Source organism: Dendrobates tinctorius, unplaced genomic scaffold, assembly GCF_039654945.1.
Source record: "Dendrobates tinctorius isolate UK_male_01 unplaced genomic scaffold, ASM3965494v1 ptg000035l, whole genome shotgun sequence".
Lineage (NCBI taxonomy): Eukaryota > Metazoa > Chordata > Amphibia > Anura > Dendrobatidae > Dendrobates > Dendrobates tinctorius.
Window position 1 is genome coordinate 418,243 of NW_027361703.1, and position 23,658 is coordinate 441,900.

The following is a 23,658-nucleotide window of genomic DNA, read 5'->3' on the forward strand; positions in this document are numbered from 1 at the left end:
TGGTAGCTGCGCCTCCGGGCGCATGACGCTGTATGCGTCTCCCATCTTTATCACTGAGGATGCAGGCCGTGCGCAGTATGCATTTTGGCAGTATAGGACCTTCCCTGGTCAGGCTCTCGGGGGTACAAGATGCTGCGTGCTGCGGCTGCATGGTGAGGGCCGCCTGCGGAGCCACTGATGGGGCTGGGGGAACTCTTACCTTCCCCGACACCATGGCCTTCGTCACATTATTGCGCGGCTCCTCCTGCAGTCTCCGCTCTTCACCCCGCCGTCCGGTGGGGCTAGCCTCCAGGTTCTGGAGCTCAGCAGGAAGGTTCCCCGCTGGTATCATTGGTGGCCGCTCCGGCTGGCTCCGCAAAGGCTCCACTTCTCCGCTCGACATCCAATTTTCTGCCCGTGACTCTGAGAAAGACGTTTTCTGGCGTGAGTCGACCTCCTGGCGCCACCGCCACTCCAGGCGCCCGATGCCCCGACATCAGCGGCACCACATAGCGTCCGATGGGCAGCACTCGAATGGCGCCAGACAGCCGCAGCTAATCTTTTCCTCTATGCCACGTCCTCTCTTGGGTGGGCCGACAGCAGGCCTTTCCACCCACTTGTCAGGGTCCAGTATGTGGGAGCATCGGCCTCCGGGTTCATATCGCTTCCCCCAGGGGTACGTTAGAGGGGGTCCCAGACCATCTAGAACGGCTGCAAACCCCCGGACCTCTCTCCTGCATTGGAGCAACACCACCATCTTGCACAGCGCTCCCAATTTGTAATCCACATGTATTTTTAATCCCCACAGTGCAGTCCAAGTCCTTCTCTGTTCTTCAGAGGCAGGTCTGCCGCAGAAGATATCGTATTAGCAGCGTTGATCCTGCCGACTATGCCAAGTGTAGGTTCGTTGGGCCGAGCTGGGGGGTGGTCCCTCGATATACCGCGTAGTGACGTACAGACACACGATGAGGCAAGTTTCGGGTACAACAGGTCCAAGTTTATTCTCTTGCCGTCCACCCGACGGCCTCCGAAGTACACCGCACTTCAATTCACTTCTCGGCCCCCCATTTCCAGGGCCCCTTCTCGCACACCGTACTTTACACTGGGGACATACATTTACGCACCGTCCCCTCTTCGACGCTCCTGTCAGATCCGTCACTGTGGCCGCCTTAGGCCCGTAAACCAACAGCACTTTTACTGATCAGTCGTCTCTCTCAATACGGTATGCTTTACCTCAGTGCCTCGTCTATACTGCGGTACTCTGGTGTCAGGACCACCCCCCTGACTTTCTCTCTTCTCAGTCCCCCTGGTTCGGTTTTCCTCACAGTGCACAAACTGTCGTAGTCCTCCTGTCACTGGAGCTCCCTCTGGGGACTGGAACTTTCTGGAACCTTCTTGTCAAATTTATATCATTCCTGGGTTCCCTGTAACTCCGCCCTCCATGACCAACGGTTTCCTAAGCTGATGTCAAGTCCTTTGCTCACACTCCTCCCTACCCTCTAATGGTCAACCCAAAGGTACTGCATGTCCACTACACTTTCTCAGCAGTTTCCCCACTGTAGTAACTGACACCTGTCTAAACCTTCCTTTCTCTGTTCTGACACATCTGTCCGTCCGGTCACCATCCCTACAGAGGAACAGGAGGAGCAGTTTCAAAAACGTCACGTTGCACCACAGACTGTCCAGGAGTTGGCGGATGCTTTAGCCAAGGTCTGAGAGGAGATTTCTCAGGAGACCATCCGCCACTTCATCAGGAGCATTGTAGGGAGGTCATACAGGCACGTGGAGGCCACACACACACTACTGAGCATCTTTTCCTTGTCATGAGGCATTTCCACTGAAGTTGGATCAGCCTGTAATTTGATTTCCCATTTTTACTGAGCATCATTCCAAATCCAGACCTCCATGGGATATTCATTTTGATTTACATTGATAATTGTCATGTTATATTGTTCTGAACACATTCAATGCAAAGCATAAAAATTAGCAACTGGAATATCTCATTCAGAGATATCTAGGATGTGGCATTTTAGTGTTCTCTTTTTTTTTTTTTTTTTTTTTGAGTAGTGTACATTAGCAAGTGTAAAGAAAGAAAAAGTAAAGCCAAAACTTGCAAAAAGATGACAATTGGTCTCCGTGGAGAAAGGACAAATAATTCAGATTGAAGGGCAGAAAATGTAAGAAAAAAAACAACAAAAAAAAAAACGACATTAGTCAGCTGCAATGGCCATAGTGGTGGAGATTCATCAAGCTAAAATTAGTCAGTTTGGGCACAGTCTGCACCCCAAACCCTTTAATGACTGGCACCACATTTATGTCTTTTATCTACTTAAGTCTTGTTCAAAAATGTTGGTGGTGTGGGGGAATATCCTAACACCCAACAGTTCATTATGTTTTTAGCACATATTTCTGACAAAGTAGGGCAATTAATAGGCCGGGAAAGTCTAGACCAGATTTATCAGCCTGAACCACATTTTGTTTGCATATTTTATGACTGTTGAAATATTCAGAGAATTGATAAATGTGCCCCATTGAAATATATGAAATGCAGTCAGACAGAAGCGATGCTGCTGTGGTTCGCATATAGCCTATTCAACCATTTGGTTAGTGATAGCTGTCACTTTGTGCATGAAACACAAGTTTCCCCTGCAAGAGCAAAAAAGGTTTTTCTAGGAAATTTGAAAATCTCAGCAGCATTTTTTCACCGTGGTTCTCAGCCACATCATGGCTGTTCTGCCTTCTTCCACTCGTGACGCTGCGTTGATTCCAGAATATGGCTAAACCCATCATCCACTCTCAGTTAAAAGACTGTATGGGTGTTTAAATCTATATTTATTAAGATAATGTGAACAACAATGGTAGATGATAACGGATGATATAGTGGAGGAGCTTGTGAACAATTGTGGATGAGATTGGGTAAAAACTATAAGGAAAGACAGTACAATACATCAGTACTGGCAGATACCAACAACAGCAGTAATACAGGGTACTATCATAACAGTAAAGCAATGATGCAGAGTGCTGTTATATCAGTAAGGCTGGGGTCACACTAACCTGCGCAAAATACGCTCGGTATTTTACATGCGTAATACGGATCAATGACCACTAAATAGTGGTCCGTAGGTCATCCATAAGCAAGGTGAGGTCGCATATTTTGCGCATGTGTGTCTCCGCATGCAATCCGTATGGCGAGATTTTCTCGCAGCCTTGCAAAATGGACATTTAACGGTTTTGAGGCCTGCAAACAATTTAAATCATTAGCCTGCACCCTATTTAGACACTCAGAAACAGGTGGCTGCCTACATTCTGTACATTTCTCACCTTGCTTTCACGAGGTGTGTTGGTGTTCTTTGTGCAGCATGTCAGAGGGTCTGACATTCAATACAACCGAGCAGGTTCTCTTTACCTGGCTTTTGTCACGGCGCTTTGGCCAACCATATCCTGTGATAGTGGATCCGCGGAGGAGGAGACGCATGTGGGTACATCCACTTTTGAGGCAACGACTCACAAGAGGGCATTTTCACCGCCTCTATTCGTCTCTGCGGGAGCATCCGGAAAAATTTTACCAGTACTGTCGAATGAGCATTTCCACATTTGATCGCCTCTTGGAGACAGTGCGCCCTGGGATCACATTTCAGGACACTAGGATGCGCCAAGCCATATCTGCAGAGGAGCGACTTCTACTCACAATACGGTATGTACTCCACAACCACATTCTCTATGTTCATAATGTGGGTGTTAATTTATGTTTTTTGGCCTTCTTGGACAATGTTTAATACCCTCATCTTACTCAAAATATGTTTCACCTGACACTGCACAATGTTACATCTAATATGTACTGCATATCACTTAGTCATTGTGCCACCAAATATGTGTGTGTTGTTCTCTCTCATTTCCTACCAAGTTTGGTCGGCATGTAACTGATTTTTTTTTACTTTTGCCATTCTAACCTGGACTATTTCTGTTGTTCTACAGCTTCCTGTCCACTGGCCTGTCTTATGCCGCCCTCCACCATGAGTTTCTCATTGGAAAGTCCACCATTTCAGGCATAGTGAGGTCTACATGTGCACAAATCTGGACAAGACTCCATCAGGTGGTCCTACCCGAGCCCAGGATGGAAGACTGGTTAAGGATATCAAGGGACTTTGAGGAGGACTGCCAGTTTCCAAATTGTATTGGGGCCCTGGATGGCAAACATATCAGGGTGCGTAAGCCGCCGAACTCAGGGTCCCAATTCTTCAATTATAAGCAATACTTTTCTGTTGTATTGTTGGCTCTGGTAGACCTTCAATACAAGTTTATAATTGTGGACATTGGGGCCTATGGAAGGACGGGAGACTCTAGAGTCTTCAATACTTCCATAATGGGTCGGCGGCTACGCACCAACCAGTTGGATCTACCACCACCACGCCAGCTACCAGGCTCCCCCGAACAATCAGTCCCTTATGTCCTTGTGGCAGATGAGGCCTTTCAGTTATCACGTAATGTCATGAGGCCATATCCCCGGCGCAACCTTGACCACAGGCGCAGAATTTTTAACTTGCGCCTATCACGTGCTAGGCAACTGGTGGAGTGTTCCTTTGGGATTCTTTGTGCCAAATGGCGGGTACTCCAGTCTGCCATTCAGTTGAGTGAGCAAAATGTGAATGAAGTTGTGAAAGCCTGTGTTGTTCTGCATAACTTCACCAGGATACATGATTGCTCCTCCTCTGATGGTGTTGTGCGTAGGCCGGACAATGTGCGCAGGGTGAGACCACCTATCATCCCTCAACGTAGACCGCTCTCTGGCCTCAAAGTGCGTGATATATTCACTAATTACTTTATCTCACCTCAGGGGGCTACTTCTTGGCAAGAGAATGCTGTGTCTATGTTCTAATTTTTTTTGGTTCAAAGTGTGTCTAAATATATATTACTCAAGCCTTTTTATGATTCTATGAGTGTTTCTTTGCATTGGTTGGTGTCTGTTAGTATGTTGTGAGGGATAGTGAGAAATCACACAGACGTTAACTAGAGTAGACAAATTTTTAGTTTTGCCTTTTTGTTTTTTGGGTTTTGATTAAAGGCAAACATAATTTTGCCATAACACAAATTTGGCAATGGCCAAAATGACCCTTTGGGCCTTCGTTAACTTGATGTAACATTAACATAACAGAAAAAAACTGCAACAAACATTATGCAATAACAACATTGCTGCATGCCTACATTAACCTGGATTAAGCAACAAAGGGTGAGCTCCATCACCAAAATAAAGTCAATAAGATAACACTCACATTTCCTCATAATGTTTTCCAAACATAGAAAGATTCCACCATGACAGGCAAGGCTACCTCACATCTTTCACACAGATATTACCTGTCTGTAGAACAGACAATATTTAAGCATGCTATACTGGAAAGGATGAAAATACAAAACTCACTTGTTAAGACATAGAGAGAGCGTGATATTGTGAATGCTGTTCGCCTCAAATTGGTTTACTAGAGAATGCTAATAACAAAGTTGACTACTTAACTAAAGGCAAGCACACCTTTCCTATGCATTAACAAGTGATTAGTGTATTTTCATCCTTTCAGGTAACAGTATAGCGCATTTAAATATTCTCTTTTATACACACATGTAATATCTGTGTGAAAGGCGTGAGGTAGCGTTGCCTGTCATGATGGATTGTTTCATATGTTTGGAAAACATTGTTTACAAATGTGAGTGTTAAATTATGTTCTAAATGTTGGTGAAGGAGAACACCTGTTTTTTTCTCTAGATTAGAAGCACCAGTTACATGTCACTGGACATCTCCAAAGTTTGGATTCATAAATCCTCATATGTAGGGGAAGGGGAACGGGGAGGAACAGCCTGTGGGTGCTGCTGGGCATTGTGGCCAACATCGCCCTGTGTGGGGCCATACTGTTGCCCATGATGCTGTTGTTGTCCAGCCTCCTGGGCCTGTTGGTGATACTGCCCAGAGTAATAATGATGATGGTGAGGGGCTTCTTGTTGGCTATGGTAGGCCCGTGGCTCATACCCACCAAGATAGCCAGATCGTCCCCAACCAGGTTGGGGCCAGCCTCCAACACTGGGTGGGTACAAGTGGCCATATTGGTGGGGTTGGCTTGATGAAGACATTTGGGGCTGCGGAATAGAAGGATGGGTAGGGGGAGGAAGGGGTTGAGGTGTTGGCCCACGTATTAGGGGCTGTTCAGACCCTGCTTGAGCAAGCATCTGTGTGGATGGTCTCATGCGCATTAAATTTCTTGGTGAGAGCTGCCACCTCTCCAGAAATTCAAACACCTCATATGGGGTATTGGGGGGGGGGTGCTTGCATCAAGCAGGATCTGAATACACCCCCTAATACGGAGCCTGACCTCACGGGTAAGGGCACGGAGATAAAGGGTGAGGCTACGTGCATAGGCCTCCTCACCATCATCTGTAGTGACTCTGGACAAGTAAGTCAGCACCCCAGTGTCCACATTGGTCCTGCTCTCTTGAATGGCGACCTGGCGCCTTCTTCTTATTCGCCGTGTTGCTAGAGCAGCCTGTGGGGAGGGCCTGATCTGGGCAGTTGGGCTGCTGCTCAAGTTGCCCATCTCTTCCAGGATGGGTGAGGTTGCAGCTGCAGACCGTCCTGGTGGTGTGTTGTGTCGGGCAGCCATTGTGTGCTCTTGTGATGCCTCCTCTTCAGACATCCTTCTTGTAGGGGGAGAAGATGGGCCAGCCACCTCATCCCCTACAGGATCAATAACGGGCTCTGCCTCTGAGGCCGTTCCTCGATCCGTAAGGTTGGATTGAGTTCTGTTATGAAATAGAACAGAGGCAAAAATACATCAATATTTTTGTCCCTGTAAAGTATTTGTGTAATGTTTTTGTGTCATGTGGTGTGAGGTATGTACTTATGGTCTCAGAGGCAGAATTGGGGCGAGGAAGTTCAGCCGGTCATAATATATATATTTCCGCTTGACATGGCCAGCATCCCCACTCCTGGACCGCTGCTGGGGTTCCCGGCGGTATTGGTCCCGGATGCTTCTCCACCGTTTCATCACATCTTCCACTGCAATGTGACAGGAAAGATTGTCAAAATCACATATTGGAGAGGTCACATTTTCAAACAGTAGTCTAGGCATGGGGCCTTATGGGGTGTGCGTTCTACCCATGGTGGCATATGTAATTGGGCAGATACACAGGGTCTCATTAGCTCCCCTGAAACTAATTTTTGTGGCTAGGAGGATGAGGAGCTTGTGGCCTAACCCCTAATTATGGCTGTGTGAAGCCACGTGTCACATCCTAATGTAACGGCCTCATGAGGCTAAAATTACATGCCCAGGAAGGGGGGGGGCTGATTGTAGAGTCATTTTATAGCGCGCGCTAACGTTAATTATATTTTTATGGTTGCACTTACGAATTTTCTGCTGCTCCTCACGTGGTCTGTCACCGAAGTCATGGTACATCTGGCGACAGATGCGCCTCCATGAAGCCTCCTTTCTTGTGCGGTTCGCATAGTTTGCGTCGCGTGGGTCCCATATTTCTGGACGCTCCTGCACCAGCACAATTAGCATCTCCACATTTATGTAAGTGGACGCCATGCTGCTGCTGTACTCCGTGGAGGCGTACTTCCTGGATGTCTGGAGCGCTTTTTGAGCTCATTTGCATGTCTATGCTTCCTGATGATGGATTGGCCCATTTCCTGTTCACCAGCCAAAAGACCTGCGTATTGCTCGCAGGTCACACGTGTGTTCAGTGTGTAATCTGTATTTTTTGCGCACCCATTGACTTGCATTGGCGTGCTACGGGCGTAGTACGCTGACAATCGCAGCATGCTGCGAGTGGCACGGAGCGGAGGATACGGAGGAGAAATATACGCCTGGTGCGAGTGACCCCATAGAGAATCATTGGTCCGTGTCTAATGCGTGCTTTTTGCGCCTCTCACGCACCCGTATTCCTCGCCAGTGTGACTCCGGCCTAACAGGCATTATTACAGAGGCTGCCACATCAGCAGCAGGCATCACCACAGAGGCTGAGCAATACAACACAATGCAGTGAAAAGAGATCCAAACAAACTTAGGCTGCTAGCATTGTACTAACTGAACAGGGGTGCAATTGTCTAACATGCAGTGTAAAAGCATTACAATATCATGGGGCTGCATCATGGCCAGCTAAACACAGATACATAGCACAACACAACTGCATTAAACCCTCACCGGAATCCGCTTGGTAGAAACAATGATTTTGCAGGGAGCTGGACACGTGTGAGTAGCTCAGGGATCCGAGGGAAAATGGCAACATGCTTCAGCCCGATGAAGTTGAAGGGGCGGTTCTGAACAGAACAATTAAAGGGAAAGGAGCCCCTAACTCCAAAAATAGGGAAAAGAGGACAACCATGACATCTACTGGCCATAGCTGGAACAGCACTTCAGAAATGTCTTGCTGCACATGAATGGGCAGAACAATGGCCATGACATATACATGTCTGGACTTACCTGAGAAGTTAGGATCTTTTATATATTTAGTAATGCTGTTCTCAAACCGACGCATGCAATGAAAGTTTTAGCACATTGAGAATGCGTTTTGTCACAAAGTTATGCCTCCTGTTGCAAAGATGTAGCAGTTTTAGGACCCTTGCTTCATGAGATTTTTTTTTTTTTTTAATCACTTTGGATACATTTTAATTAATATATTTTTTTAAAGCAAGACATTACAACAGAATAATATAACTTTTTGCAACGTTCACTGTTCTGTTTAAATAGTGTTATATTTATTGTTCAGGTTCATTACAATGTAATAAACATGTCAATTTTTTATGGCTTTTACAAAATAAGTAATAGAAAAATGCTTTACCACATTTTTTTTTCCTAGGAGACTTAGTTTAATTTTACACATCTCAATGCATAACAAAGAGTCCTGTACTTACCATAGAGAAGCAGTATGCATTTGGATTGAAGTCACTGCCTAGAGAGACTATGACTCCGGCATCAAGCATGTCCCTTGCGCGAGGCTGCTTAAGTCTTTAAGAATGAGAAATAGACATGATGAGCAATAACATTAATACAAGTTTTCTAATTACAAAGTTATGCATAGAAATCAGTACTACCAAGCACAATAAGTCAGATTTTGCTTGATTTTTGACAACTCTACTAATATAAGGAGAGGCTCTCTTGACAACTCTGCAGAATAGGAGCAAAGTGCGTGCTCATTTAGAAAGAAAAAAGCGTATTCAGTCCACAGCACCAAAAATGGCTTCAGATGACACAGGACAAGACTACATGGTTGTTACCTCAGGATGTAGGCAGTTGTAGGCAATAGAACGGCCGAACATCTTGCAGCAGCCAGAGCCGTGATCCCTTCATCACTGATTTCTTCTAAATGACTAACCGCAAGTGCTTCCAGCTCTGCACCCAACTAGAAAACATACATGAGATGTCAATACTATATGCTAAAGTCATTTTGTTTTATTAGAAAGGGAATCGGTCAGTAGGATCAACCCTCAGTCATCTATGTACATGAAGGTTACTGAAAGCTGATTAAATTTATACCTCGATTTCTGTGATTGATGTCTTAAGAAAAACCTGGATTTGGCTTATGTAAATGAGTTGTTAGGCGATATGGGCTAGACACATCTCCCCGAGACTGCCTCAGAGTGAGACATGTAGATCAGGAGAAAAGACTGTCAGTCATTACGTGTTTCACACTGTTAACGCTCCCTTCATTTAAAATAAGCCATGGAGGCAGATTCTCAGGGAGATATGTGTCAGGCTCAAAGCAGAGTTACATAGACTGTTGGAGGGTTGATCCTACTGACAGAATCTCTTTAAATCAATAAGAACACATGATCAATAGGGAAAAAAAAAAAAAAAAAAAAAAAGTTACACCATGCTGTATTCTAGGGACACTTATCAGTTACATCAGAGCCACATGTCGCACACTATACAAAGTCTTTAAGAAAAACCATTCATAGTGCTGACACATGTGGAACTGTAGGTGATGGGATGGTATACATTTTGTTAGGTTGCGATTATTAACTTCAGACAGAAGTAGCTTATGACAAATACACATTTACAGGACAGCGTTGCATGATTTATCAGTACATTGCAGCAGTGGAGGCCATGGTAGTTACGCCAAATTCACTTATCCACGTTTGAAGTGTTTAGAAAAAAAAAAAAAACTTATTGGAGCTAACTAATTTCTTAAAGGAAATTTTACATGGACAGTTTAAGAGAAATATTTATCAAGAAAATGATTATTGTATAAAATGAGCAATGCCATGCAATAAAATCTACCTCTAAAATCACCTTGATCTATGACCGCTTTCAAGCAAACAGTAATTAAGGGATAGTTCTTCTTGGACTATCACAAGGCAGTGATAAGAAAAGTAAACACCAAATTAGAGGTAAAACCTCATATGGGAATGTCACAAGATAAGGTTATCACACATTAGATCATACAGGCGCTTGTCGTCAAGACTTTAAGGTCCCGTTACATTTAGCGATGCACCAGCGATCCCGACAACGATACGACCCGGTCAGGATCTCTGGTGCATCGTTAAATGGTTGCTAGTGAGCTGCCAAACAGGCAGATCTCACCAGCGATGCAGCAGCTTTCGGCACTTACCTTTCACATGCAGCTCAGATGACTACTTCCGCCCGCGTCCATGCGTTGCTCGCGGCGCCAGCAGGAAGCAGACGATGAGAAAATGGACCAGGACGTTCTCGCGCGATAACCAGCGGGGGGGGGAGCTGGTCGGAAACAAGTGTCACATGTAGCAAGATCGCTAGCGATATCGCTGTTGCGTCACAAAATCGGTGACACTTTAGCGATATCGCTATGTGTAAAAGGCCCTTTACACTACTGTACAAGTGGAATAAAAAAAAACACACAAAACAAGACACCAACTTGTTTTCACCATCATTGTTAAAGATGTTGGGAATATCAGGGTCAGAACAAAGTATTTTGCCCTATATGCAGTTGTGGCCAAAAGTAGTGACACCCCTGCAATTCTGTCAGATAATACTCAGTTTCTTCTTGAAAATGATTGCAAACACAAATTCTTTGGTATTATTTTAATTTAATTGGTCTTAAATGGAAGAAAAAAAACAAAAAAAAAACAAAACAAAACAGAAGAGAATGAAGCAAAAAGCAAAACATTGATCATTTCACACAAAACTCCAAAAATGGGCCAGACAAAAGTATTGGCACCCTCAGCCTAATACTTGGTTGCACAACCTTTAGCCAAAATAACTGTGACCAACCGCTTCCGGTAACCATCAATGAGTTTCTTACAATGCTCTGCTGGAATTTTAGACCATTCTTCTTTGGCAAACTGCTCCAGGTCCCTGAGATTTGAAGGGTGCCTGTTATGAATGAGTCACCGTAGGAGGCAAAAACAGAAATGCTAGCTAAGTCCAGAAAACCAGAGAAGTTGGCAGCTATCGGATTGCAGACCCCTGAACCTATCAACAACTAGCAGTAGCCGTGGGGGGTTCCTACGATGCCCTAGACCCCTCGATCACAGCCAGAGAACTAAATAGGCCTAAAGAAAGAAAAAGGGGAAATCTAAACTGCCCCAGAGCAGACCCCAAAGCAATAGGCAGCCCCCAACATATAATGACGGTGAAGCAAGATGAAAAAACACTCACACAGATAGAAAGATAGGCTGAGCAAATGATGGGGCCCAAGCTAACTAGACAGGACAGGATAGGAAAGCTGCTGTCTGCAATCCGCGAAAAACCCTATGAAAATAAGAGCCAACAGACTGACAGGGAAAAAGGCCCTGAAGACGCTAGGCTTCAAAAAGACAATGTCACTACTCAGGTATTTTCTGAAGACAGAGCAACTGACAAAAAAGGAATTCAGCTCACCCCAGCAGGGAATGGTAGAATCCAGAAAAGCAAGGCAAACTAAAACAAAAACACAAATGCAAAAAGGCAAAGCAGAAAACTTAGCTTTTGAGGAGAAGGAATCAGACTGGTCTCCTAGAATTCCACAGAGAAATCACCAGCGAGGAGGAAGGGCATCGGCTGCATTATATCCAGTCAGAGATCCCCATCGCCCAGTCATCCTATCCCAGCTCAGGTGCTTGGTAATCAGCCTCACTACCTTCCTTCACCAGAAGAGGGAGTTCATCAGACCTCAATGGTGAAGGGGAAAATGAACTCATAACAGGTGCCTTCTCCAAACTGCCATTTTTAGATCTTTCCACAGGTGTTCTATGGGATTCAGGTCTGGACTCATTGCTGGCCACCTTAGAAGTTTCCAGTGCTTTCTCTCAAACCATTTTCTAGTGCTTTTTGAAGTGTGTTTTGGGTCATTGTCCTGATGGAAGACCAATGACCTCTGAGGGAGACCCAGCTTTCTCACACTGGGCCCTACATTATGCTGCAAAATTTGTTGGTAGTCTTCAGACTTCATAATGCCATGCACACGGTCAAGCAGTCCAGTGCCAGAGGCAGCAAAGCAACCCCAAAACATCAGGGAACCTCCGCCATGTTTGACCGTAGGGACCGTGTTCTTTTCTTTGAATGCCTCTTTTTTTCTCCTGTAAACTCTATGTTGATGCCTTTGCCCAAAATGCTCTACTTTTGTCTCATCTGACCAGAGAACATTCTTCCAAAACATTTTAGGCTTTTTGAGGTAAGCTTTGGCAAACTCCAGCCTGGCTTTTTTATGTCTCGGGGCAAGAAGTGGGGTCTTCCTGGGTCTCCTACCATACAGTCCCTTTTCAGATGCCGACGGATAGTACGGGTTGACACTGTTGTACCCTCGGACTGCAGGGCAGCTTGAACTTGTTTGGACGTTAGTCAAGGTTTTTTATCCAACATCCGCACAATCTTGCGTTGAAATCTCTTGTCAATTTTTCTTTTCCATCCACATCTAGGGAGGTTAGCCACAGTGCCATGGGCTTTAAACTTCTTGATGACACTGCGCACGGTAGACACAGGAACATTCAGGTCTTTGGAGATAGACTTGTAGCCTTGAGATTGCTCATGCTTCCTCACAATTTGGTTTCTCAAGTCCTCAGACAGTTCTTTGGTCTTCTTTCTTTTCTCCATGCTCAATGTGGTACACACAAGGACACAGGTTGAGTCAACTTTAATCCATGTCAACTGGCTGCAAGTGTGATTTAGTTATTGCCAACACCTGTTGGGTGCCGTAAGTTACAGGTGCTGTTAATTACACAAATTAGAGAAGTATCACATGATTTTTCAAACAGTGCCAATACTTTTGTCCACCCTCTTTTTTATGTTTGATGTGGAATTATATCCAATTTGGCTTTAGGACAATTCGTGTTTTTTCATTTAAGACAAATTAAATGAAGATAATACCAAAGAATTTGTGTTTGCAATCATTTTCAGGAAGAAACTGAGTATTATCTGACAAAATTGCAGGGGGTGTCAATACTTTTGGCCACAACTGTAGGTGCAGTCCTCTGGGCTTCCAGAATGAGGCCCTACGCCAATAACCACAGCGCTTTTTGCTAGTATCAAAAGGATCAGAAAAGTATTAAGTTACGTACCGATAACGGTATTTTTCAGAAGCCCATGACAGCACCACGAGAGAGGGGATCCGCCCTTCAGGAACAGGAAACCTACAGACAAAGAGGGCGGCACCTCTCCCACACATCAGTTGATTATAGAGGTTGAGAGGCTACCATGGTTAGTGGCACAGCATATATACAATATACAACTTCCTCTCTCTGAGGCTGCTAATCCAGCCCCCTGTTTAACCCTTACTGTCCGTAAACTAATCATGTTCACTACAATACACATACAGCAATAAAACAGTAGTACATAACAATAGTACGTTAAGACATGGCCAACTATCAGGACACCGCATGGGGGACACCTGTCCAATATAAAGGAGAGGGAGCAGCTGAGGGTCCTCCTTACACCTATATAGTCTTGTACACTGATTCAAAAATGTGAATCTGTAGATCAAGATGTTTATATGCCTTTCCAAAACTAGTATCTTTATTTGGACTCCCATGACAGCACCGCGAGAGAGGGGACCCGCCCTTCAGTAACAGGAAAAAAAAGAAAAAAAGGGCGGCATCTCTCCCACACTTCAGTTGGATTACAGAGCTTGAGAGGCTACCATGGTTAGTGGCACAGCATATATACATCCTATTTACAATTTATATATAATCTTTACTCCAAATTAAGGCAAATCCGTGAAACAAACTTCTAAGAGGAAGGAGTGCACCCTCATACGTGAACAAGGGAGGGAACTAAAAGGTGCTGTCATGGGCTTCCGAAAAATACCGTTACGCAACTTAATACTTTATTCGGACTCCCATGACAGCACCACGAGAGAATTACAGAGATGTAAACTAACTTAGGGAGGGACTACAGCCTGCAGCACCCTTAGCCCAAAGGTGAGATCTGAGGAGGCACCCATATCTAACCGATAGTGGTTAAAAAAGGTGGAAGGAGATGACCAGGTGGCCGCCTTACATATCTGGTCAATTGTCACTCCAGATCTCTCCGCCCAAGATGATGCCATGGCACGAGTGGAATGCGCCCTCAGGTTCTGTGGAGCCGGACCGACACCTGTTGTGCAAGCCAGAGAGATAGCCTCCCTAATCCACTTTGCTAACGCGCGTTTTGATACCCTAAACCCTTTCTTAGGACCTTGGAAGGATAAAATAATGCGTTCTTTCCTCCAAGGATCAGTAGCCGATATATATTCTAGCAGGCATCTTTTAACATCTAACACATATAGCTTCTGCTCTTTAGGGATGGTAGGATTAGGGAGGAAGGAAGGGAGAACTATCTCTTGAGTCCTGTGAAAGTGTGATGCTACCTTGGGCAAGTATGCTGGGTCCGGTTTTAGGATTACTCTATCATGTAAAAACTCTGTATAACGGGGAAACCCGTAAAGTGCCTGTATATCACTTATCCTACGTGCAGATGTTATTGCTACCAAAAAAGCTGTCTTAAGAGATATAATCTTTAACAAGGCTGAATCCAGAGGTTCGAATGGCTTCTCTGTCATAGCTGTAAGGACTAAATTTAAGTCCCATGGTATGCCTTTATTCCCGTGTATGGGTTTGGATCTACTAGCAGCTTTGATGAATCTAGTAACCCAGTAGCTGTTGGCAATATCACAGGTAAACAGGGCCCCCCCAAGGCTGAAACCTGCACTTTTAAAGTACTCATGGAAAGACCCAACTCGAGACCCCTCTGAAGGAATTCTAGAACCTGTTTCATGGGTATTCCCTCCCTGAGATTAACCCCTTCACTACCAAGGGTGGTTTGCACGTTAACTACCGGGCCAATTTTTACAATTCTGACCACTGTCCCTTTATGAGGTAATAACTCTGAAACGCTTCCATGGATCCCGGTGATTCTGACATTGTTTTCTCGTGACATATTGTACTTCATGTTAGTGGTAAAATTTCATTCATATAACTTGCGTTTATTTGTGAGAAAAACGGAAATTTGGCGAAAATTTTGAAAATTCCGCAATTTTCCAACTTTGAATTTTTATGCCCTTAAATCACAGAGATACAGCACACAAAAAACTTGATAACTAACATTTCCCACATGTTTACTTTACATCAGCACAATTTTGGAACCAAAATTTTTTTTTTTGTTAGGAAGTTATAAGGGTTAAAAGTTGACCAGCAATTTCTCATTTTTGCAACACCATTTTATTTTTACGGACCACATCACATTTGAAGCCACTTTGAGGGGTCTATATGATAGAAAATACCCAAAAAGTGACACCATTCTAAAAACTGCACCCCTTAAGGTGCTCAAAACCACATTCAAGGAGTTTATTAACCCTTCAGGTGCGTCAGATTTTTTTTTTAAATATTCAAAAAATTCAACATTTAACTTTTTTTCACAAAAAAAATTACTTCAGGTTCAATTTTTTTTATTTTACCAAGTGTAACAGGAGAAATTGGACTGCAAAAATTATTGTGCAATTTGTCCTGAGCACGCCGATACCTGATATGAGGGGGGAACCACTGTTTCGGCGCATGGCAGAGCTCAGAAGGGAAGGAGCTCCGTTTGACTTTTTCAATGCAAAATTGGCTAGAATTCTGATCGGACGCCATGTCGCGTTTGGAGAGCCCCTGATGTACCTAAACAGTGGAAACCCCCCACAAGTGACCCCATTTTTGAAACTAGACCCCCTAAGGAACTTATCTCGATATGTGGTGAGAACTTTGAACCCACAAGGGCTTCAAAGAAGTTTATAATGTACAGCGGTACAATTAAAAAATCATTTTTTCCACAAAATGATCTTTTCACCCCCAATTTTTATTTTCCCAAGGGTAACAGGACCCTAAAAGTTATTGTACAATTTGTCCTGAGTACGCTGATACCCCATATGTGGGTGTAAACGACTATTTGGGCACATGGCAGAGCTCGGAAGGCAAGCAGCGCCATTTCACTTTTTTGGCTGGAATTCAGATCGGACACCATGTCGCGTTTGGAAAGCCCCTGATGTACCAAAACAGTGGAAACCCCCACAAATGACCCCATTTTGGAAACTAGACCCCCCCCAAGGAACTTATCTAGATGTGTGGTGAGAACTTTGAACCCCCAAGTGCTTCACAGAAGTTTATAACGCCCAGGCGTGAAAATAACAAAAATTTTTTTTTTTTCCACAAAAATGATATTTTTGCCCCAAAATTTTTATTTTCCTAAGGGCAACAGGAGAAATAGGACCCCAAAAGTTGTTCTGCAAATTGTCCTGAGTAGGCCGATACCCCATATGAGGGGGTAAAACACTGTTTGGGTGCATGGCAGAGCTTGGAAGGGAAGGAGCACCATTTGACTTTTTCAACGCAGAATTGGCTGGAATTGAGATCAGACGCCATGTTGCGTTTGGAGAGCACCTGATGTGCACAAATAGTGGAAACCCCCAATTCTAACCCTAACGGGAAAATGGAAATAAATACATTTTTTTAATTTTATTATTTTTCCCCTAACTAAGGGGGTGATAACGGGGGGTTTGATTTACTATTTATGGCGGTTTTTATGTTTGGCAGCTGTCGCACGCTAAAAGACGCTTTTTATTGTAAAAATAGTTTTTGCATCACCACATATTGAGAGCTATAATTTTTCCATATTTTGACCCACCGAGTCATGTGAGGTCTTATTTTTTGCGGGACAAGTTGACGCTTTTATTGGTATCATGTTCGGGCATGTGACATTTTTTGATCGCTTTTTATTTCGTTTTTTGGGACGCAGAATGAACAAAAACCAGCGTTTCATGAATTTCTTTTGGGTGGTGCGTTTACGCCGTTCCGGGTGCGGTAAAATTTATAAGATGGTTTTATTCTTCAGGTCAGTACGCTTACAGTGATACCTCATTTAGGTCATTTTTTTATGTTTTGGCGCTTTTATGCAATGAAAACAATTTTATATAAAAAATAATTATTTTTGCATCACTTTATTCTGCGAGCTATAACTTTATTTTTTGCTGATGATGCTGTATGGCGGCTCGTTTTTTGCGGGACAAGATGACGTTTTCAGCGGTACCATGGATATTTCTATGTGTCTTTTTGATCGCGCGTTATTGCACTTTTTGTTTGGCGGTATGATAAATCATTTTTTGCTTCGTTTTTTATTTTTATTTTTTAAGGGGTTCATTTAAGGGGTTAACTATTGGGACAGTTTTATAGGGCGGGTCGTTACAGACGCGGCGATACCAAATATGTGTACTTTTATTGTTTTTTTTATTTCCAAAAAATGAATTTATTGGGGAATTTTTTTTTTTTTTTAATTTAGCGATTTTTCTTTAAAATTATTTTTACCCTTTTTTTTTTTTTTTTCTTACACTTTATTACAATGTCCCAGGGGGGACATAACTGTCCTGTGACAGATCGCTGATCTGTCACATCACAGATCAGCGATCTGTCACAGGCACTGCACAGGCTTCCTCATGCCTGCGCTTTGAAGGCACTGAGGAAGCCAGCTTCCTGCAGGCCCCCGGAGGTCCCCGTCGCCATATTGGATCCGGGGACCTGCAGGAAAGGAGCCCCCGGCAGCAGCGCTGCACATTGCGCTGCCGTGGGGGGGCTCAGGGAAGCACGGAGGGAGCCCCCTCCCTGCCGATGCTTCCCTTTAACCTCCGGTACACCGCGATCGTGTTTGATCGCGGTGTGCAAGGGGTTAACGTGTCGGGGGCGGTCCGTGACCGCCCCTGACACACTGTGCCGGTGTGTCAGCTATGATAATTAGCTGACACTCGTCCGCGATCAGCGGCGCTCACCACGTGGGCGCCGCTGATCGCGATGACGTAATATTCCGTCCATGGTAATTAGGTCCATGGTCACATGGATGGAATATTACGTCAATTGTAGGTAAGGGGTTAAACTCAGAAGAGGACAGGAATCGCCTCCAGGTTCTAGCATAGATCTTTGTAGTAATCTGCTTCCTGCTCTTCAGAAGGGTATTAATTAAATTTTGGGAGAAACCTATCCCTCAGTGCCCTCTCAAACTCCATGCCATCAAATGGAGTCCCGTTACTTGCAGATGGTTGACTTGCCCCTGGTAAAGAAGATTCGGAAGGTTCGGCAGTACCCAGGGATCGCTTACTGACATGGTCCTCAACCATGCGAACCTGGTCCTCCTGAGCCAGATTGGGGCAATTAATATGACCCTTGCTCGATCTTCCCTGATCTCTCTCACCACCAGCGGTAAGAGGACTAATGGTGGAAAGGCATATGCCAGGGAGAAATTCCGTTTTGTTAGGAAAGCGTCCACTGCCAGTGGATTTTCCCTGGGGTTCAGAGAGCAGAACTTTTTTACTTTCCTGTTTTCTTTGCTGGCAAAGAGGTCTACCTCCGGCTGACCCCATCTGCGGACAATCTGGTTGTAAACGTCCGTGTTTAAAGCCCATTCTCCTTGCCTTAGCCCTGCAGCTTAGAAAGTCTGCCTTCGTGTTGTATTTCCCTCTGATATGGAGCACAGTTAAAGATTGAAAATTTCTCTTGGCTATTTGAAATAGATGTTGTGTTATCCGTATCAGGGCCCCGGAGCGTGTTCCACCTTGGTGGTTGATATAGGCTACTGCTACCTGGTTGTCCGAGAGGATCCTCACATGATGACCCTGTAGGTAGAGTTTTTTTTAACTGCCAACTCAATCGCCAACAGCTCCCTTTGGTTAGACGAGGTCTCAGTTTTGGAGTCCCATTGTCCCTGGACCACTATGTCCCCCACATGGGCCCCCCAACCCGAGGGGCTAGCATCTGTGGTTATTATGCGGGTTATCTGCGTCACCCAGGGCACCCCTGAGGATAAGTTGGTCTTGTCAAGCCACCATCTAAGAGATGTAAGGGTCAAGGGGCTCAATGATATTTGACCTTGTAGAGATCCCTCTAAGGCCCTGTCGCTAACTAGGACGTCCTTCTGAAGGGATCTAGTGTGAAACTGCACCCACCTGACTGCTGGCATGCATGAGGTCAGAGAGCCTAACAGTGACGTGGCTTGCCTGAGGGTCATGGAGGGTTTATCAATCGCTCGAAGTACCTGCTGTTGTATGTGTTCTAACTTATCTGATGGCAGAAGACACTGCTGAGTCTCTGAATTTAACAGTAAGCCTAGGAACTTTTGGACTCTTAGGGGCTGAAATCGGGATTTCTCATAATTTATTATCCACCTGAGGTTCTCTAGTCTGGACTTAGACAATGGTCCACCGAATTCCCCACAATCAAATAAATCATCTAAGTACGGGACAATCAAGGTATCAGCCTCCCATAGATGAGCCATGACTTCGGCCACTATCTTCGTAAATACCCGGGGGGCTGCTTTGAGACCAAAGGGGAGAGCCCTAAACTGAAAATAACAGATTAAACCGTCCACTGAAACTGCCACTCTCAGGAACTGCTGGAAGTCTGCGTGGATCATAGACTCCATCTTAAAGGTTTGGTTAACCAAGAATTCATTAAGGGAACGTAAATTAATAATGGTCCTGAATGATTTGTCTGGCTTTTGGATCAGGAACAGGGAGAGTAGAAGCCTTCACCTCTCAGATTCTGGAACCTCCACCAGGACTTTTTTTTTTTTTTTTTAAGCATAGACTCAAGACTTCTGCTTCTAAAGCAGTTTGTTCAAGTGGCAAAGTTCATAAGGGAGTTTAAAGGTATCTCGAGGAACATAACTGAACTCCAGCTTGTGTCTGGTGGATATTACGTTCCGCACCCAGTCACTATTGATCTGTAGCCATGCCATGCTGGAAGGAAGGCTGACAGTCTATGGGAATCGCTAGTCATTGGCCAGGTTTCGTTCGCTCTCTTGAAGAATGCCTGAACATAAAGCCCGTACCTCTCCTTCTATCCTCCCATCTGGGACGGTCTCTATTAGGCGATGGGTTGCGCCTCCTTCCCTGACCGAATTTCCTTCTATTGAACAAATGCCGGTAGGATGCAGATCACAGATTAGGGAACTTCTTGTCGTCCCCGGCTTTATCAAGCAACTCATCCAGGACTGTTTCAAACAAATATTCTCCTTCGCACGGGATAGTGCAGAGTTTTGACCTGGATTGGATGTCTCCCAGTCAGCACTTTAGCCACAGGGCTCTACGAGCCGCATTGGAAAGTCTTGCTGCCCTTGCGGCCATTCTAACCGCATCAGCTGAGGCACCCGCTTGGAAGGCTGCGTCCCCCTGGATTACTGGAAGGGCACCTATAATTGTCTGTCTAGGCATTCCTTGCTTTAATTGAGACTCAAGTTGGTCTAACCAGACCATCATAGACCTAGCCATACATGTTGAGGCTACTGCTAGTCTTAGGGAACCGGCTGCCATCTCCCAGGTTCCTTTAAGGAAGGCCTCTGCCTTCCTGTCTAGGGGGTCTTTAAGGGTCCCCATGTCCTCAAAGGGTAGTGAGGCTTTTTGATGCCTTGGCAATTGCCGCATCCAATTTAGGGGCTTTGTCCCAAGTGTTCACCACCGGATCATCAAAGGGGTATCTACGTTTGAGGGCTGGTGGTAGCGAACCTCTTATCTGGTTTCATCCATTCTCGACGAATTAGTTCCTGAATCTTTTCTTTCAAAGGGAAGACCCTTGGCTTTTTCTGATCCAGCCCCCGAACATGACATCCTGCATGGATAACTGGTTTGGGCTCCTCCACCTCCATTGTTCCACTCACCGCCTTTACCAGCTTGTCCACATGGTCTAGCGGCAGACAGAACCGACCAGAATCCTCTTCCTCCGAGGAGGATGAGGGGGATGAACCAGATGAGTCCTTATTGCTCCTCCATTCCACCGAGGAATCTGACTCCAAAGGGTCCATAACCCTTGAGCTCCCCGCTTGGGACAGGGATTTTAGGGTTTCTCTCATTTCTGCCCTGACTGTCTTAAGCTTGCTTGCAGTGATTTCTCCGCCACCGTCTGCTGGATACAGGGGGGGGGAAGAGAGAGACACTAATTTTTTGGGCATGAGTCCGGTAGTGGGCATGCACAGAGAGTGCATTCCCTGCGTTTTGCCTCACTCATGGACTTCTTCCCCTGAGAAAACACAGAGGGAGGCCCCGTGAACATTCACGTAGATCACTTACCAGTGCAGCAAATAAGTACCAGAGTATGAGGGGGATTTTTCTCAGTCGATGCTCCCGTCTGGAGGAGCTTTTATGACTGGATTGGTAACTCAGTTTGGCACGCTCCTTACACTGTCCCGTGATACTTTTTTCTTTTGCTTGATCTGCCAAAGGTCCTCTAGGGGCAGCAGTGATGATTGTCGCTGCTGCCCTTCTTGCTCGCTCTCATCATTGCGTGCAATAATGTGGCCAGAAGCATGGAACCCCCCTTGGGCCCTGCTTAAATACCCCTTCTCCGGTCAGCAGACATGCCGCCCCCCCGATTAGTCTCCCCCCTTCAGCTGGCGCAGCCATCGCCCGGTGGGTCGGCGCTTACCGGACGCTTGTTCCGATGGGCGCCGCCATCTTGGATTCTTTGCGCCTGCGCAGTGGCGCTCCTGATCCAAAAGCACCTTGGCTCCACCCCCGACATCACCGCGGCCCCGCACACCCTTCCTGTGTAACAGGGAGACACGTGGGATGCCCGGGCATCCTCCTGCAGCGCCTCCAGTCCCGTACACCACCTAGTTGTGCCGGCAACGCCGACTCCCACCACCGCACCGCTGGAGCAGGGAGACACCGGGGGCCATACTCACTGGCGGTGGCTTTTCCTAACAGAGACGGATATCCTCCAGTCTCTGCTCCCTGCTGCGAATGCCACTGCCGTGCAGCCCATCAAGGACCACCGTGGCATCTCCAGTAGTTCCGCACCTGGCCGCGGTAGGAGACCCCCCCGCTACCTGTGTTGGCCTGGGATTCATTCGGACTTCCATCTGTAGGATCCCATCCCCTCAGGAACAGGAAGCCAACTGATGCGTGGGAGAGGTGCCGCCCTTTTTGTCTGTAGCTTTCCTGTTCCTGAAGGGCAGATCCACTCTCTCATGGTGCTGTCATGGGAGTCCGAATAAAGATACTAGTTTTGGAAAGGCATATAAACATCTTGATCTACAGATTCACATTTCTGAATCAGTGTACAAGACTATATAGGTGTAAGGAGGTGGTGGGGACCCTTAGTTGCTCCCTCTCCTTTATATCGGACAGGTGTCCCCCATGCAGTGTCCTGATAGTTGGCTATGTGTTAACGTACTTTTGTTATGTACTACTGTTTTATTGCTGTATGTGTATTGTATTGAACATGATTAGTTCAGGGACAGTAAGGGTTAAACAGGGGGCTAGATTAGCAGCCTCAGAGAGGAAGTTCCTGTCTTCCAGTCAGTTCCCAGGCAGGCTTGCCCAGGGGCAGGATGCTCCCCACAGTCAGGAGCAGAAGGAAGGTGTCCCGGTCGAGAGAATTAAGCTACTGCAGACTGCTGAGCAGTGTAGACATACCTGGGACTGTATTCAGGAAGATTGCTGTGGCCCTCAAGTTTGGAAGGGAGCCACTGATACAGACCTATCTCAAGTAGCTGCAGGGACAGAGCAGAAAGCATTGTTTCATGTACAGTACAGTTATCCCTGTTTGATCTGAACTGTGCCTGCAGTGTTTTCTTGGATCGTTATCTCTAGTGGCTGCAGTGAGCGTGAAAGAAGGTAACCGACTGCTGTAAGATTGATACCTCACCTGTCTTTCATGTGCATGGGGCCAGGGTGCATATGGACTGTTGCTTTAATGGACTCAGTCATGACTACCACCCTGTGCCACCTTGTTACATAGATAACTATAGGTATTCATGAAGAGACCTCATTTTTGCAAAGAAGTGGACAAGAACGAAGATGTCAAGTTCATTAAGAAAAAGTTCGAGACATACCTCTGCTGCATTCATTGGGTGAAGTTCATCTCCATGAAAGTTCAATTGCAAGCCAATATCTTTCCCAGCAAGAAGAATTCGTTTTGTGGACTCAAGGTCAAAGACTCCTTTTTCACAAAATACATCAATATTTTCCACATGAATTCTGTCATTTATAGCCAATTGCATCAAGGCAGGAAGATGAAGGTCTATGATGTCATCTGCGGCTTCTTTTGCAGTTTTTCCTCTGACGAATAATTAAAGAGCACATGGATAAGTAGTTATAAAATTGGTTAACATTTGGCCTGGGCTGTACGGTGGCTTTCGCCGTGACACAAGTAGCATAGCTAGTTTTCTCTAGGTCAACAGGGTTACATTACGACAAGCAGGTCGCAAAAATAAATCTGGCTCGGTTGTATTTTTTGCAACTGGCATGTTG

The 23,658-nt window shown here is 45.5% G+C and overlaps 1 protein-coding gene across 1 annotated transcript in view; it reads right to left on the reverse strand.

The window, feature by feature from the left end:
• The window catches only part of LOC141087599 (probable imidazolonepropionase), a 50,851-nt gene that overhangs the window by 4,399 nt on the left and 22,794 nt on the right, over nucleotides 1–23,658 (reverse strand). Inside the window, exons 5-7 of the mRNA XM_073573194.1 lie at nucleotides 23,241–23,466; nucleotides 9,239–9,363; nucleotides 8,876–8,969 (exon numbers count right to left, since the gene is read on the reverse strand). Of these exons, the coding sequence (XP_073429295.1) occupies nucleotides 8,876–8,969; nucleotides 9,239–9,363; nucleotides 23,241–23,466 (445 nt within the window). The remainder of the gene's footprint in view (nucleotides 1–8,875; nucleotides 8,970–9,238; nucleotides 9,364–23,240; nucleotides 23,467–23,658) is intronic.